Source organism: Etheostoma spectabile, chromosome 6 (genome assembly GCF_008692095.1).
Source record: "Etheostoma spectabile isolate EspeVRDwgs_2016 chromosome 6, UIUC_Espe_1.0, whole genome shotgun sequence".
NCBI classification, from domain to species: domain Eukaryota; kingdom Metazoa; phylum Chordata; class Actinopteri; order Perciformes; family Percidae; genus Etheostoma; species Etheostoma spectabile.
Window position 1 is genome coordinate 22,756,625 of NC_045738.1, and position 16,712 is coordinate 22,773,336.

General features: G+C 42.0%; 1 protein-coding gene across 2 annotated transcripts in view; it reads left to right on the forward strand.

Annotated features, from left to right (window-relative positions):
• Window positions 1-16,712, forward strand: part of si:dkey-122a22.2 (uncharacterized) — a 51,503-nt gene that overhangs the window by 12,555 nt on the left and 22,236 nt on the right. The window contains exon 7 of one of the 2 annotated variants that reach the window (XM_032517865.1): window positions 5,521-5,598. In XM_032517865.1, the coding sequence (XP_032373756.1) occupies window positions 5,521-5,598 (78 nt within the window). The remainder of the gene's footprint in view (window positions 1-5,520; window positions 5,599-16,712) is intronic. The other variant, XM_032517866.1, reaches the window with a different exon arrangement.

Sequence of the window (16,712 nt, forward strand, 5' to 3'; positions counted from 1 at the left end):
AGGTCTTGGCAGTGGAGAGGCTATGTACCGGGGGAGGAGGCGACACACACTCGGCTCCTCTTTCAGCCCCTGAAAACAAAGAGCTGTCCAGTGGCAGCAGCTGGAAGCAGAGAGTGGCGAGCAGAAGCAGCATGTAGCATGTAGCATGCGCTAACTACAAGCTCTACCACTCCAACACTACTGCACTGACGCATCACACGCCCTGCGAGCAAACACACACACACACCACACGCACACGCACAACCCATACACACACACCATACACACACGCACGCACGCACAGACAGACCCACACACACATAAAGACAGACCGACACACACACGCACAGACCGACAGAGCCAGCCACACACAGACAGACCCGCACGCATGCACGCATACAGACACACACCCATACCCATCCACGCACGCACCGCACGCACGCACGCACCACACACACCACACACACACACACACACACACACACAACAACACACAACACCACACACACACACACACACACCCACACACCCACCACAACACCCCCCACAAGCACACACAGAGACCCAACCACGCACGCACGCACAGACAGACCCATACATACAGACACACACACACACATACCCATACACATACACACACACACACCCGCGCACACACACACCCGCACACACACACCCGCGCACACAACCACACAGAGACCCAAACGTGCGCACCACGCACGCACAGACGACCCATACATACAGACACACACCACACACACACACACACACCACACACCAATAAAGACAGACACACCACACACAGACCCGACGCGCACACACACACACAGAACCACACACAGACCCACAGACAGACAGACACAGACCCACACAGACAGACACAGACCCACATAGACCCACACAGACCCACACACAGACAGACAGACCCACACAGACAGACAGACAGACCAACACACAAACAGATAGACCCACACAGACAGACAGACAGACAGACAGATACTATACCAGTACAAATGCATATTCTCTTCTTAGCCAGGCAGAAGCTTTTTGTACCACTTCTTCTTCTTTGGCTTTTGCATTACCTGACTCTGAAGATCTACCAGCCACCTCAAGGTGCTCTCAGTCCCCTCCCACTCCTGCTCTTTTTCCTGCTGAGTCAGCTTCAGGCTTTCTGTGGCCTGAAGGAGGGATGATTTGTCCTCCTTCCACTGGTTGAGATGACTCTCCAGCTGATGTTCATACTTTTTCTCAAGAGCAGCCATGAGGTTCTTGTTGTTTTGATCCTGCATCTCCAGCTGGGCTCTATGGGAAACCTGGGATCTTTCCAGAATCTCCTTTGCCTCCTTGTCCTGTTTTAGTAAAGCTTCCTCCACCTTGCTCAATTTATCCTTTAGCTCTTGAGCTTGAGCCCTCTGCATCTCCAAATGGCTCTCCAACATCACGTTGGTGGTCTTACCTACTGTGAGCATCTGTCTCTCTTCTCGAAGCTTCAGCTTCTGAGTCGCCACAATATTTTTAAGTTCCTGCATCTCTCCCTTCATCTGGTTTAAATCGACTTTCAGATCTTCAGTAGTGAAGGTCTGCTGGTCCAGATCTTTTGGGGCTTTTTTCAGATGGGATTTCAAAAGCTCTGTTTCCCCTGGTGGGGAGTGGTCACGTTCAGCCAGAGCCTCATCCAGCTGGGCTCTATGGGAAGCCTTGGATCTGCTAAAGCTCTCCAACTCTATCTCCACGTTGGTCTTACTTACCTTGAGCTTCTGTCTGTCTTTACAAAGCTCCATCTTCTGAGTCTCCACTTCCTTTTTCAGGGCCTCCTTCTCTCCCTTCATCTGCTCCAATTCAACCTTCAGGTCTTCACTAATGAAGTACTGCAGGTCCAGATCTTTTAGGGCCTTTCGGAGCCTGTTGCTCATTTTTCCCATCTGGGATTTCAGACGCTCTGTTTCCCCTGGTGGGAAGTGGACACCTTCAGCCGGAGCCTCATCCATCTGGGCTCTATGGGAAGCCTGGGATCTTTCCTGTATCTCCTTTGCCTCCTCCTGTTCTTGGAGAGCTTCCTCCATCTTCCTCAATTTAACCTTCAGCTCCTGAGCTTGAGCCCTTTCCCTCTCCAGAAAGCTCTCCAACTCTAACTCCACGTTGGTCTTACTTACCTTGAGCTTCTGTCTCTCTTTACAAAGCTCCATCTTCTCAGTCTCCACTTCCTTCTTTAGGGCCTCCTTCTCTACCTTCACCCTCTCCAATTCGACCTTCAGGTCTTCAGAAATGAAGTACTGCAGGTCCAGATCTTTTAGGGCTTTTTGCAGCCTGTTGCTGATTTTTCCCAACTGGGATTTCAGATGCTCTGTTGCCCTGGGTGGGGAGGGGACACGTTCAGCAAGCTGAACTTTCAAGTCACGCATCTCCCTCTGCATCAGCTCTTTCTCATGGCCCCAACTGCTGCCCTCTCTCTGTAGTTGGAGCTGATCGAGGAGACTGGCCAGCAAGTCCTCTCGGATGATCAGGTGAACTCTCCCCTCAGAGTCACATTGGGTGAGCGTCGCCTCGCTGTCCTTCAGCTCACACCGTACCTGTTCTTCAAGTGAACTGAGATAGAAATCGATTGGTTGAATCTCTCTAGAGTTGAATTCCATGTTTTCCAGTGTTTTTTCTCCTGTTGCAATGTGCACCTTTGGATTGTCACAGTCAAATGAGTTTCTGATACAAACTGCTGTCTGAGTGAGTGAGTGTGTGTGTGTGTGTGTGTGAGAACTAAGATTGGGTCCCAGTATTCAGTGTGTTGTTATGACGACAACAACATGTATTCTTATTTTTTCAATCCAGATGGTTATTGATTCCATTCTATCTTTGATTCTATTGTTGCTATAGGATACACATTTTTTTATGTTTGAATGTAAGGATTTCAGATGATTTCTAAAATAAGGCAGAAAGAACACTTTACAAAATATGGAAAGGAAAAATAGGAGCAGTACACACTAGCATGCACCAGTTTGGACGTTATTTTCTCTAACTTCATTCACCATGTGCGCTCAGCAACTACCTATTTTTTAAGATGTGCATTTACCACAATAAAAATGAAATATGTAGTAGTGCATCAACATAAAATGTTGATTTAGTTGATTGTGAAACAATAAACATGATCTTGACTTTGAACTACATGCAACAGTGTAGCCAATGGTTTACTTTTACTCCATACACACTAATTTCCTGCTTCATGGCTGGTCATAATTTCAGATTTTGCATATTAGAAATAATCTCTGGTTTTTAATTAAGGCTCCGCTAGCTGTCTGTTTTATGCCACTGTTGCAGTCAAAAGGTATTTGATTGGCTACATAGTGAAACATTTACTAATTACTCTGTAGCCCCCAGTGTTGGGCAAGTTACTTTTAAAAAGTAATTAGTTACAATTACTAGTTACTTCTTTCAAAAAGTAACTAAATTAGACACTCATTTACAAATTCTAAAAGTAATTAAAGCTGCAAGCAGCGTTGTATGGGCCCTCGCTAACCAGCGCGCGTCGGGGTTAATGGCGGATGCCGCTCCTTGCGACCGTTCATTTGTGCCTCACTCAGACACTGAAAATCAACGCCAATGTTTTTTTTAACATTAATATGAGTCCCCCAGCCTGCCTATGGCCCCCCAGTGGCTAGAAATGGTGATAGGTGCAAACCGAGCCCTGGGTATCCTGCTCTGCCTTTGAGAAAATGAAAGCTCAAATGCGCCAATCTGCAATCTTGCCCCTTATGACCTCATAAGGTAGGTAACTTCCCGTTTCTCTGCTTTGCCCGCTCAGAGAATTTGGCCCACCCATGAGAGATAGACATCATGGTTTTCAAACCAGCAAAGTGGCAGTTAGCACTTCTCTAAGATCTAGTTGCTGTAATTCTGCACCACGGCTGAATTTTGGGAAAGAGACTTCTATATAAAAGAGACTTGAGATACAGTATTAGGGGGCCACTAAGGTCTATATAAAAGAGACTTGAGATACAGTATTAGGGGACCACTAAGGTCTATATAAAAGACTTCAGTTACAGTATTAGGGACCACTGAGGTTTATATAAAAGAGACTTCAGATACCGTATTAGGGGACCACTAAGGTCTATATAAAAGAGACTTGAGATACAGTATTAGGGGACCACTAAGGTCTATATAAAAGAGACTTCAGATACAGTATTAGGGGACCACTAAGGTCTATATAAAAGCATCCAAAGAGCACCATGTCATGGGACCTTAAAGGGTGGACAGTAGAGTAGTCAACAACAGAAGAGACAATAGCAAAGCTCCCATATAAAGCAAGGAACCCGCCAGTGTTCTCCTAATGGAGGGAAAAGGATACTCAGCTGAGGCTGGAACTTTAGCTTCTACAGGGAGTACTTTATCTTTTCCGACTGTGTCACCATAGTAGCAGCCAGTAACTTTCCCGGATTCACATTTAGCCAAATCCAATGTTAGCAATGCCTGAGCGGGCCAAGTGAACACCTGTTCAAGGATCTGCATGTGCTCTTCCCAGGTGGTTGTGTACAGAATGAGATTATCTATAAAAAAAAGCATTGTGGTTAATCAGACCGACCACAACTGTGTTCACCAATGTTGTTGTATTATATTTTTCTTATTGTCAACAAATCCCATGAAACAAAACCCAAACCAACAACATGTTAGTCGGTCTGTCAATACTTTTTGACTTCCCTACTCTGTCTATAGCACTCAGTCCCGGCAGTTGGGCTCTTGTTAAAGATGTCGAACTTTCAAAATTGCTCACAAATTTTTTAATTTGCTAATACAGCTGGCCACTGCAGTCTTTATCAAAAATACATGAATAAATATTGTACTTGTTGGGGATTATTTTCCGCCGCAGATGAATATGTGTGAGTGTGCATGTCTGGGAGCAGAACGGTCTAAGTGAGATTGAATAAATTATAGTTTTGTGTTAATATAATGATGGAACATGTCACCCAGTGCAACAGTGTGACTCACTGATGTGCAATTAAGCTCTAAGTGTTTTTGTTCCCCCATGGAACAATATCGCCAGACTTATCCTTTATCTGTCTTAACAAATCATTGATACAAATTTTAAAAAATGGCCTTTTTTTAAAATTACTTCACAGTATATCATATATAGAAGAGCTTGCAAGTTTGGTAGAGACTCTGCATACCATATAGTATGGTGCACTTAACAAAATATATTCCACTGTCCATTCCCATCATCCCCTGTAACTCATCCATCTCCGATTCAATGTGGTGATTAACGTGACAAGTAGCCGTACTAGGCATGAAAGATTTAGTATTTAATCAGGCACGATGTTGCTGTCGTTACGGGAGAAAATGAAGTAAGGGTGGGGTGATGACACCTTTCCAAATGGAAATACTGCCCCTGGATCTGGTGTATGTGGGGACTGAGGAATCTACAGGAAGATGCCATTCATCTTACACTCATTACGGCCTTGGCCCGGGAGGGTAGAAGTGGACAAGGGTATAGTCATTGAGTCTTACTTCATCTCTCTGTGTGTGTGTGTGTGTGTGTGTGTGTGTCTTTATCCTCAGGCAAGTGTCAGACCTGGTGCTGATTGATCCCATTCCAGAGGACGTTTTTGAGGACGACCAGTGGAAGGAGTACTGGTGAGTTTATAGCTGCTTTTAGGGGCATAGGGAGGACAGAACTGAGAGGGGAAAAAACAGGAGGAACAGAGGTCCAGAGAATGGAAAGTAGGGCTGGGAGGAAATTCTGTTGTCCCGATTCTATTCTCTCATTTGATTTGTATTGAGATTCTAGAAGTACTGTGATTCAATAGTAGTGAGTATTTTCTTTTCCTTCTTTAACAAACACAATAGTAGTAATAATAATACATGGTACTTGCTTGACTTGCCTTGACTCTAGTCGCCTTTTTTGTTTTTCCATTATGAAAAAAGTCACTATAACTATTTATTTATTTTATTTTTTTGTACCACGTCTGTCGAGCGTCCAAGCGAGCTAAGGTGATACCAAAAGGGACGTGAAAACGCAGACTACTGATTGGTCGGAGAGAATTGTCATTATTCACTGCCCCATTTTGCTAGTGACAGACGGGTGGGGGTGGGGGGGGGGCTTCTTTTACTGCCTCCAGCTTCTTTTGAAACAAAATTTGTCCTCTGGCAACAGCCACATGCCAAGAATCCAAAGCAACACACCTTCAATGGTGAATCATTGGTAAAACAAATACATTTTAAAAGCATCAATTAGTTAATGGATTTATTTTCCCCACCCCTAATGAAAAGGGAGGAGGTATGGAAGCAAAAAAGAGACATAAGTCTTTGAACTTCAGCAGCCACTGAATACTTAACATTGAAATACTTTACCTTGAAAATCATGTATCTGAATTTACGTGTTCAGAATTCCCTTCTTTGAAATTCAAAAACCGGAATTTCAATACCAACTTCTGGCCTTTGACAGCACAGTCTTTCTTGTATCACATGACCATGCTCTGACAGGCCAGAAGTCGGTTCGATTGCATTACAGGCTCGATTGCCCCTCCTATCCTGGGTTGCCCGAATGTTACTATGTGAGTATTCAACTTTTTCAATTTTTCAATCTAAATTTGACCAATTTAAATATTTGTGACCATTAAAACATTTATATTGAACTTCAGCCCGGGCTTACTCTATTGCCTGATGTCGCTCTTTTTGGCTGGATGTCGGTTTCGTTCCGCATTCTTCAGTGTTGGCGTTCAAAACTGTATTTCTGAGGACTATGGTTACCTGGTCCTCAGATTTCTGCAGGGTAAATCCAGACAGCTAGCTAGACTATCTGTCCCAGCTGAGTTTTCTGTAACATGACTAAAACAACCTTTGAACGTACACATGTTCCACCAAAACTAGTTCCTTCCCGAGGCTACTTTGCAGCTGCAACGTGGCTCCGTGTGGTGCTTAGCTCCGCCCAACATGATTGTGATTGGTTTAAAGAAATGCCAATAAACCAGAGCACGTTTTTGTCTCATCCCAGAATGCTGTGTGGACTAGCCAGACCCTCCTTTGCCTCGCTGTGGAGGAAGGTCTTGCAAAGCTCTTTAATTTCAAAGAGGTGAATTCAGAACAAATACATTCAAATACATGGTGTTCAAAGTAAAACATTTCATTAATAAGTAGTCAGTGGTTGTTAAAGTTCAAAGTCTCTTATTTGCTTCCATAAGGAGGAGAGAAGATGGAGAGATGTTAACGAAGCAGAAACTAGGAAGACATGTGAAAAGGCAAAATGGAAAAGAAGATTGAGAAAAGAGGAGCGTGGAAAGGAGCAGAGAGGAACGATAAGGAGCTCTGAAGGCCAGAGAGGAGCAGATAAAAACGTGAGAGGCAGGGAAGAGGAGGAAAAAAAAGGGAAATGTATCAAAAAAAAAGAAGATTAGGATGAGGAGAGTGCAGGCAGAGACTGCGGCACATTTTCACAAGCGCAGCTCCAAACTCTTCCCTTATTGGCTCGTACAGTGAGAATAGTTGATTATCTTTGCTGGGCGGGGCTCATTAGCATGATTAATTGGAGGCCAAAGAAACTCATTAGCTGATAATGCTCTTTTAGCAACGAACAGATGAGGGGAGAGCGAGGGTTGTGGTGATGGCTGGGGCTGAGTGACAGTGTGTAATAACACCGCTTTAATCCACCAGGCGAGATACATGTCAAGTGGTAGTCATTGTTGCAGCATATATCTCATTTTGCATTAATTATCATACATGGGGTCGGCTTGGTATTAATGACGTGCGAGGGGAGGAGGAATGTTGGTAGAAGTGTCAATCATGAAACATTAACAGTTTATCAGATTGTTTACAAGTGCTTTGCTTGTATATGTGTCATGTGTATTCAAAAGTAGACTCTAATTAATCAGTAATATAATTTAGCAAACCATGCCAAGCTTTCAGATGTAGCTCTCTGGAGTTTGTGTTTTTTTTCCTTTTAATTACGAATCAGATAAAAAGGCTTTTTTTCCGTTAGATATTTGAATCGAAATGTAGCAGTATCCACAAATTTGAAATTTATTTTTACAATTTGGTAGAAAAAGGAGTGCAAAAGCTGACAGACAGACAGACAGACACACACACACACACACACACACACACACACACAAACACACACAAACACACACACACACACATATACAGTATATGCCCAGAGATTCCCACCCTTAGTTTACATAATTGAACACAGTAAATGATGTATCAAAGTATAAGTGGACAATATATTTATAAGTATATAAAGTCAAATGAAGCTTGATTGAAGAAGTCCTTCAGTTGATGTAAGGCTGTGAAATATTTGCTTTGACTTGATCTATTTTTATTTTATTATTTCAGACACTTTCAATGTCAACATGACTTATAATGGCTTTGTAAATTTGTCACACGATTAACAAAAAATATGAATGTAGTGTTTTTTTTGTAATTCAGAGATTTATTTAAATCAACTTGTCAAATTAGTGTGTCATTGGCAACAAAATATATATTTTTTTAAGTTAGAATTTCTATGCAATTAAACAATAGTGGTCCTAACATTGAGCCTTAAGGAACCCCACAATCAACTGGGTAGGTTCTTAACCAGGAGTGTGTGCATGTGCAACGGCATTCTTTTGCGGGAAATCATTGCGACTTGATGGCGGTAATGTTAGCACATAGTAGTATGGATGGCGACATGATTGAAAATGAAGAAAACAGAGATCCCAGAGATTCAGCAGACAAGCAGAAAGACATTTCCAATCATCCTCGGCCTTATCTGAGAGAGATGTTTAATATAGTAGGCATCAAGAATGACCCCTGGCCAATGTGCTGCATAACTTTAAAAGTATGGGGAACTTTTTATTTAATGTCAGTTTAGTAATTCATATTGTATCCTATATTTTCTTTCCAGAAGCCATATTTGAGCACACACACATACATGTAGATTCCTTTAAATGGTAAGGGTGAGATTAAAAAAGAGAAACTGGATCTGTCAATTCTCACAGAATCACAACTGAATTCATATCTTGCTGCTCAGTCACAATCTTATTAACCTGGAGTCCCAGTTTCTGTCCCAACAATCATATACAATATAATAATAATAATACATTTTATTTAAAGACGCCTTTCATGGCACTCAAGGACGCCGCACAGGGAATTCATAAATTAAGAACAGCAAAACAAATACTATACAACAGCAAAACAAATACTATACAACAGTATAGTAATATGTGATGTTTTAGGCCTATTGGCAGACATCCATTTAAAATGTAGGTAATGGCATATAAAGAGCTTTTTTTTTCCATGTCCACTGAAGTATCTCAGCATGTCATTCGCAAAACTACTTTTACTTTTTTAATTTAAGTACATTTCCAATCCTATACTTTGTTACTTTTACTTGGGTAAAGAAGTTAAATCAGTACTTCTACTTTTACTACAGTATTTTTAACACAAGTATCTGTACTTCTACTTGAGTACTGGAAGTGAGTTATTTTGCCATCTCTGACTATATCTTTCTTTTGTCTAAGTAATAAGCAATGGTCAATAGGATCAACTGCTTTTATACCCTCACTGTGTATTCATGCTTCTTCAAGTTCTACCAGTGTCAAGAAAGTGGTTCAAAGACACATTTTTTTGTTCTGGTAGTATGTTTTGTGAACACTAACTTTTAAGTTCGTATGTGCTTCAATTTCACAGAAGGAACAAAGTGTCAACTATAATCAAGTAATCTCATTTTGGGCATGACTCTGTGATTTGGTGCATCCGTTGTTCCGTCCACCAATATAAGCTCACATCTCACATAAGCATGAGCCAAGCCAGATAAGAAACGGATCCCTTAAAATGGCCTAATTTGTACGTGACTCAAAGTGGAGCAGCACCATTTATCAGGGGTATGTGTCCAATTATCCACCGATTAATAGCCGTTTATTTCACCAAGTACATGACGGTGCAGCCGCAATCCAATTATTCTGTGCAGAAGCACTTGAGAAAGGAAATGAACCAAAGACTTACATTTATTACTATGCATACTATAACTAATGTTATAATTGGTGACTGATTTCCATAGGGGAGTGAAATTAAAAACAGGAATGAGATATACAGAATGAAGAGATGCAGCACAGCATCCCTGTGCCTTGCGTTCTTCAACTTGTTTATCTTCCTTTATTCCTCGTTTTTTGTTCAGCAAGTTGTATGTCGGTGCGCATTTGTCTCTCTTAGATATGGGTTTATTAGCTGTCGGAGGTCATACGGCATTTGGTAAACAAGATAAGCATTGCTGAAGGGAGCCGGATTGGAGGGAGACTGTATCAGCCTTGCATTGGGACTGGAGGCTTTACACATCAAAAACCCGCTCATTAACTGAGGCTCACTCCCAAAATGAGTTCTGTTACATCTTGCTAAATGAATCACCACCATCTCCTGAGCATTCTAGTTCTCCGTGCTTGTCTACACGCGTGCCTTTAGTGTGTAGGCATTGGCTCGAGTGCACTTGTTGTAAAGGGTCAACTTTCTTATTTTCTCCGCAGACTTCGCAGCGTGCGTCTTATTCGCTTGCGGGCAAAGATAATGCTGCCTGATGAAACATCAAGCTGTGGGTCTAGCATCAGAGATCAGGAGAAGCCCCAGTGTACGTCTGGACAAATTACATTCTGGATGAGAGCCATTGGTTTGAGTCACTCAGTGCTGTCAGTCTTTGTTTCACCAACTCCAGCCATTGGAGCGTTGCTTGATTACAACCAGGAATAGTCCTGTGGGCGACATTCAAAGTTCCAAGTTCATTCCCAGGGTGTTGAATGCGGCTGAGGTCTGGCCTCTGGTGTGTGTGTGTGTGTGTGTGTGTGTGTGTGTGTGTGTGTGTGTGTGTGTGTGTGTGTGTGTGTGTGTGTGTGTGTGTGTGTGTGTGTGTGTGTGTGTGTGTGTGTGTGTGTGTGTGTGTGTGTGTGTGTGTGTGTGTGTGTGTGTGTGTGTGTGTGTGTGTGTGTGTGTGTGACCACAGGGATATTGTCAAATCAATTCAATTTTATTCATAGTGTCAAATAATAACAGTGGTTATCTCAGGACACTGGACAGATAGACAAGGTCTGGACTCTGTATAAATTTACCCCCAAGAGCTTGCATTTGGTGCAACAGTGGCGAGGAAAAACTTCCTTTAAACAGGCAGAAACCTCAGATAGACCCTGTCTCTTGGTGGGTGACCGTCTGCCTCCAGAGAGGGAGGTGCATAAATGCCAAAACATGACTTATATATTGTCATGTTGAGACAAGAGTATTTCCCAAACTGTTGCCACAAAATTGAATGCACACTTTTGTCTAAAGTATAATCGTATGCTGGGTCATTGTCCCCTATTTTCCACCAGGCACTTTTGCGCTGCGTTCCGGAGGGGCCGTTAGGCAATATTGTATATGTCTCCTGTTTCTTGGAGGTGGAAAAACATAATAGACATCACCGATGTTTTTTATAAAGACAACGTCAGAAAAGAGAAGGCATGGAGTTTAATTGAAGTAGTGCGTGGAGTGGAAGGTAGATACTATCTAATTTTACACGTGATTATTGTGTATAGTAATTGTAGAGACGATAAAATCTACGAGTCGGGCAGCAAGACCCTCCGCTTCTGAGACGCTCCCATGTGGTATGGCTCGTGGCGGAGGACGTAACAAAAGCCCAGTGGAGAATCTGAGTAAGATGTCCCTTAATGGGAAGTTAAGTCCCTCTTCTACTTCACTGGCTCAGTCCACATTAATAGTGTCCCCAGAGCAGGGTACAGTTGCACCGAGCCACGCTGTTCTGGTCCTGCTTGGTACCAGGGCCGACTGTGACTAACCCCAGGTGGTCTCCAAGCCCTCAAACAAGCCGTGGGTTGTGTGAAGGCTTGACTTCCTGTTGTGGCCTGTCTTTGTTGTGTTTGATGCTAACTTGAAGCCAGCAGTGAACCAACTTCATTAAGTAGGTCCATTTGTACTTACAGACAATTTCTGCGATTCTGGCCCAACATGTGTGTCTGTGCTGGTGACTAGAAAGGAAGTTCTGTTTTTAAAGGTTTCTCTGCGGCCAGCTTGCTGTACTTTTGTTGCTTTGAACAGAATCTCTGTGGTGTGGTGTCGATCTGGAAGCTTGCACCTTATGAGGTCATAAAGGGCAAGGTTACCTCCAGAGAATTTGGCCCACCCATGAGAGAGAGACATCATGGCTTTGAGTTGGTCAAGGCCACACCCCCAGCCTCCACCTCTCTCATCCTCAAAAGGAACAGACTCAGAACCACTAAGGTCTATAGTGAACTAGACTTAGAAATTACAGTATAGGGACCACTAAGGTCTATATAAAGAACTTCAGATACAGTATTAGGGGCCACTAAGGTCTAATGAAAGAACTTCAGATACAGTATTAGGGAACCACTAAGGGTATATAAAGAGACTTCAGATACAGTATTAGGGCCCACTAAGGTCTATCTAAAAGAGACTTCAGATACGTTATGGGCCACTAGGTCTTATAAAGAGACTTCAGATACGATATAGGGACCACTAAGGTCTATATAAAAGAGACTTCAGATACAGTATTAGGGACACTAAGGTCTATATAAAAGAGACTTCAGATACAGTATTAGGGGACCACTAAGGTCTATATAAAGAACTTCAGATACAGTATTAGGGCCACTAAGGTCTATATAAAAGAGACTTCAGATGCGTATTACGACCACTAAGGTCTATATAAAAGAGACTTCAGATACAGTATTAGGGGACCACTAAGGTCTATATAAAAGAGACTTCAGATCAGTAATACAGGACCACTAAGTCTATATAAAAAGACTTCAGATACAGTTTAGGGACCACTAAGATCTATTAAAGGACTTCAGATACAGTATAGGGACCACTAAGTTCTATTAAAAGAGACTTCAGATACAGTATTAGGGACCACTAAGGTCTATATAAAAGAGACTTCAGCTACAGTATTAGGGGACCACTAGGTCTATATAAAGGGACTTTAAACAGTATTAGGGGACCACTAAGGTCTATTTGAAAGCATCCAAAGAGCACCATGTCATGAGACCTTTAAAGTTTTTTCTGCAGCTTCTGTCCTAGCATTTCCTGTCATTTCTGTATTCTGTAGGGTCTGTGATAAAGGCATAAATAATAATTTAAAAACATGTTTTTCAATTTTCCTTTGGTGAACAAGCGCGATAGCCTATTTTTTATTGTAAAGCAGCTATAGGAAAAGTAATGCTTGTCTTTAGTTTCGCTACTTCTAAAATAGAAATTGGCCTTTACAACAAGATATGGGTATATTATGTAATAGTAGATGGAAACAGCTTACAGCAGCCTTCGCTTCATGAAAATCTTTCTGCTCTTCTCACATTTTATAGGCCAAGGGAATCAGATTAATCAAGAAAGTAATGGACATACTAATCTGTGATAAAAACTTTGTGTCTCTTTATTGGACCAAGCCAGTCCAGTAAAGACACACATGTCGACACACTTCTGGCCATATGCTGTAGTGCTCTTTTTATTATAATAATCAGGCTCTGAGGGCTCTCTAGATGACCATCACTGGTCAGAGATTCCAGCTGGAATTAGACAAATGCCATCAAAGGTTATAATGAATATAACTACAGGAAGTCCGCTGATAATTCTTTAATCTTTCGTTTAAAAGAAGGGACTTGCTGTGCATTTACACACCAAAGCACGTGTGTGAGTGAGTGTGTGTGTGTGTGGTCTTTCTGCAGCTGAGCGTGTGTGAGTGGCGTATGAAACTAATTTACCCCATGGGGGATATGTTTGCTCAGAGAGCAGAAACGGCGGGGGAGGCTCCCGTCTAATGGGATGGTCCTTTCAATTGAACGAATGCTGATTGATTGGCAAACTCCGTTTTAATGCACCATTACTGTGTTTAGTGCAACTCCGTCCTCACAGGAGCACCACTTGAAAGTCTCCTCATCCCTTCCCACTGCATCACAGTGCTTTTTAATGTTTTTTTTTTTGTTTTTTTTAATACTGTACTCTGCTGAAAATTTGAATAATTGGAGTTTAATGCTGAGACACAAAGTCTGTTGTTAGGGTTTTGTGTATAAATGGTGGTGTGTAAATCCACAGTATACTCTTTATGTCTGGGTTGATACATGTTGCATGGAAGGCTACGTTGACCCTAATACCCCCTTGGTTTGAAAACTCCGGGGTTTCTTTGTAGTCTGGACGGGCACAAACGAAGACCTGATTGGTTATGTAGGCTTATGTACCTTTTAGTAACATTTCCACCTCGTTGTCGGCCCAAGCAAATAAATCTCTGCTCTTACTTTTCACCATTGTTTAGTATTGTCTGTACTTTCAACTTACGCATTCATTATTTTCAACTGCAGAGAAACGTTAGCCTGTCTGCTTCCGGTTCACACTGGCACAATTTGCATATGCCCAGTGTGTGTGAATGGTCACGTGACATGGTCAGACATGTTAATATGCATGGAGATGCTGGAGTAGAGTTCTGCTACTGGAGCTAAGAGATCGTTTAAAAAAAATACAAAAAAATACAATGAAAACATAGTATTGGACATGGAGTCTGTGTTGTCTGCTGGGGGAGTGTGTGAAGTGTGTATCACAGTGTTGGTCTAGCAGCTGTGGCTGCAGCCAGGCCTGGATATAAGCCTGACTGAGTTATGAGTCCCAAAATGAAAACGACACTTTCCGTCCCATTCATCATCCTATACTTGTCATTAATATTCTCAGCACGCTCACTGTACACATTAATACACTTATAAGCTGTCCGTATGCATATCACACACACACACACACACAGCAGTTACCCACACAGCTCGCTGCAGTGTGAAGCAGATAGAGATGCTTTGCAGCTCACCTGGAGCCTGCTCTGTATGACAGGCAGTGTATGACTGTCACTTTGACTGACGGCCGTGCCGTCTCATAACTGCTGCTTTTGCTTTGATTTATAAGCAAGACAGCTTTCAATATGAGGGACGAGCGGAGTGTTTTTAGCCTGCCTCACGGCACTTTGTTAGCGCATCGATTTACAGGCCTAACCAAATCTCCTCTCACCTCCATTGCTGAGATTAGGGCTGGTTGATAAAAACAAAACGACATTCCGATTTCAAATCGATATTTATTTGAATAATTCGATATTGATCCAAGAAGTCCCAAGATCGATCTTTTCAGAGGCTCCATTTTTAAGCTTGATTAAAGGCATTGGTATCAGATAAAATTAGACGGTCTAAGGAATCCATGTCATGGTAAATAACGCTCCAAAATTGGGCTAAATATTGTTGAGGCGTTGCCATTTCACAGATGTACAGTATGGGTGAGGGTTACACTTTATTGACTGCTGTGTCATATTATATAAAAAGTACAATAACGTAACTGCTCTGGGGGCAATTCTTTAAAGTCACCATTAATGTTTTTAATAATGCTCCAGGTTAGAAGGGTCCTTGTACAATTTAAAGCATTAAATCTATAGAATCTCTTTCAGATCCAAGCAATATTGGTATGGTAACTGAACTTTCCCTGATCAAATTGATATTGAATCAAAGTCAAATTGAATCAAGACTTTGTGATTCATAATCATTTCTATTAAGGAAATTGGTGGCAATACCCAGCCCTAGCAGAAATATTTAAATAATTTAATACTACAGGTTTTAGAGCTATAGTGTGTAGTTTGTGTCCGCCAGGAGGAATTCTAAGTAATGACGTTACCGTCGGTACATCTGACGCAGTTCCTAATAGCCAAGGAGGACACGGAGGATTAAAAAAACATGATGGACTGACCCTTCCGAGGAGGTTGTTATCTTCACTCGAGTTTCTTTATCATATTTATTTATCAAAAGTTATGCTCTGAAGCTTTCATTTATTACTATAAATGCCATTATGTCATCTCTGAGCATGTCCTTGCCCTCTCGCTCTTCTCTCCCTTCATTGGTAAACAGTAGCAGCCATTGAGGACGTAACCAGACTTCAGAGCCCGTTCGCTTTTACCGTGAGCTGCGTTCAATAACCCACTGGAGCACAGCCTGCCCTAGACCCCCCCCGCCCCCGGGGATCCGCGGCTGAGATTGGCAGCAATCAGCCGGCCATGGGCCGCTGGGTGGGTGGAGGCGGGGGAAGAGGGTGATAAGAGAAATGAAGGAAGAGACAGAGACAGAGGAAATAGTTGGGAGGGCAGGACGTAAAATGAAGCAACAGGAAAAAATGCACCCTGACGGAAGCATGACACAGGAAATATTGGTTGACTTTTAGGCCTGGGTTAAACTAATGTATTCTCAAACTAAAATCGGTCTTTCTCTGAGTGATCTGATATCAATTCATAAAATCCAGAAATCTATCCTTTTCACCATGGATATATAAGTCAAAAGTACTTTTAAACTAAAATGTGGGGGATTCAATCCTTAATGTTAATATTAACCTGGTGCATAATAAAAAATATTTGTGGGTTGCTTCTTGCTTGGACAATTTACAGCATGAGCTCTCTGAGAATCTTTCATCTTCAAGCAAAATTGGTATTGTTAACTAATCATTTGTAATTGATATCTGATCTAAAATGTAATCAAACCTTGTGAATTGGAATTGAATTTGGGAAATCATAGCCAATACTCATTTTTATTCACTTTACCTGATCAAAATGGGAAGAAAACTCTTTCAAGTGGTTCATCCTTGCTTTCTTTTGTACACAAATTCATACCATATGTAGTAGCAATACACCATATACTATGTACATATTGTATAGATTCCATACAGTATGCTTCAACAGTTTGTGATTCATTATGCTTCACAGTGTGGTTCTCCCTCCCCCA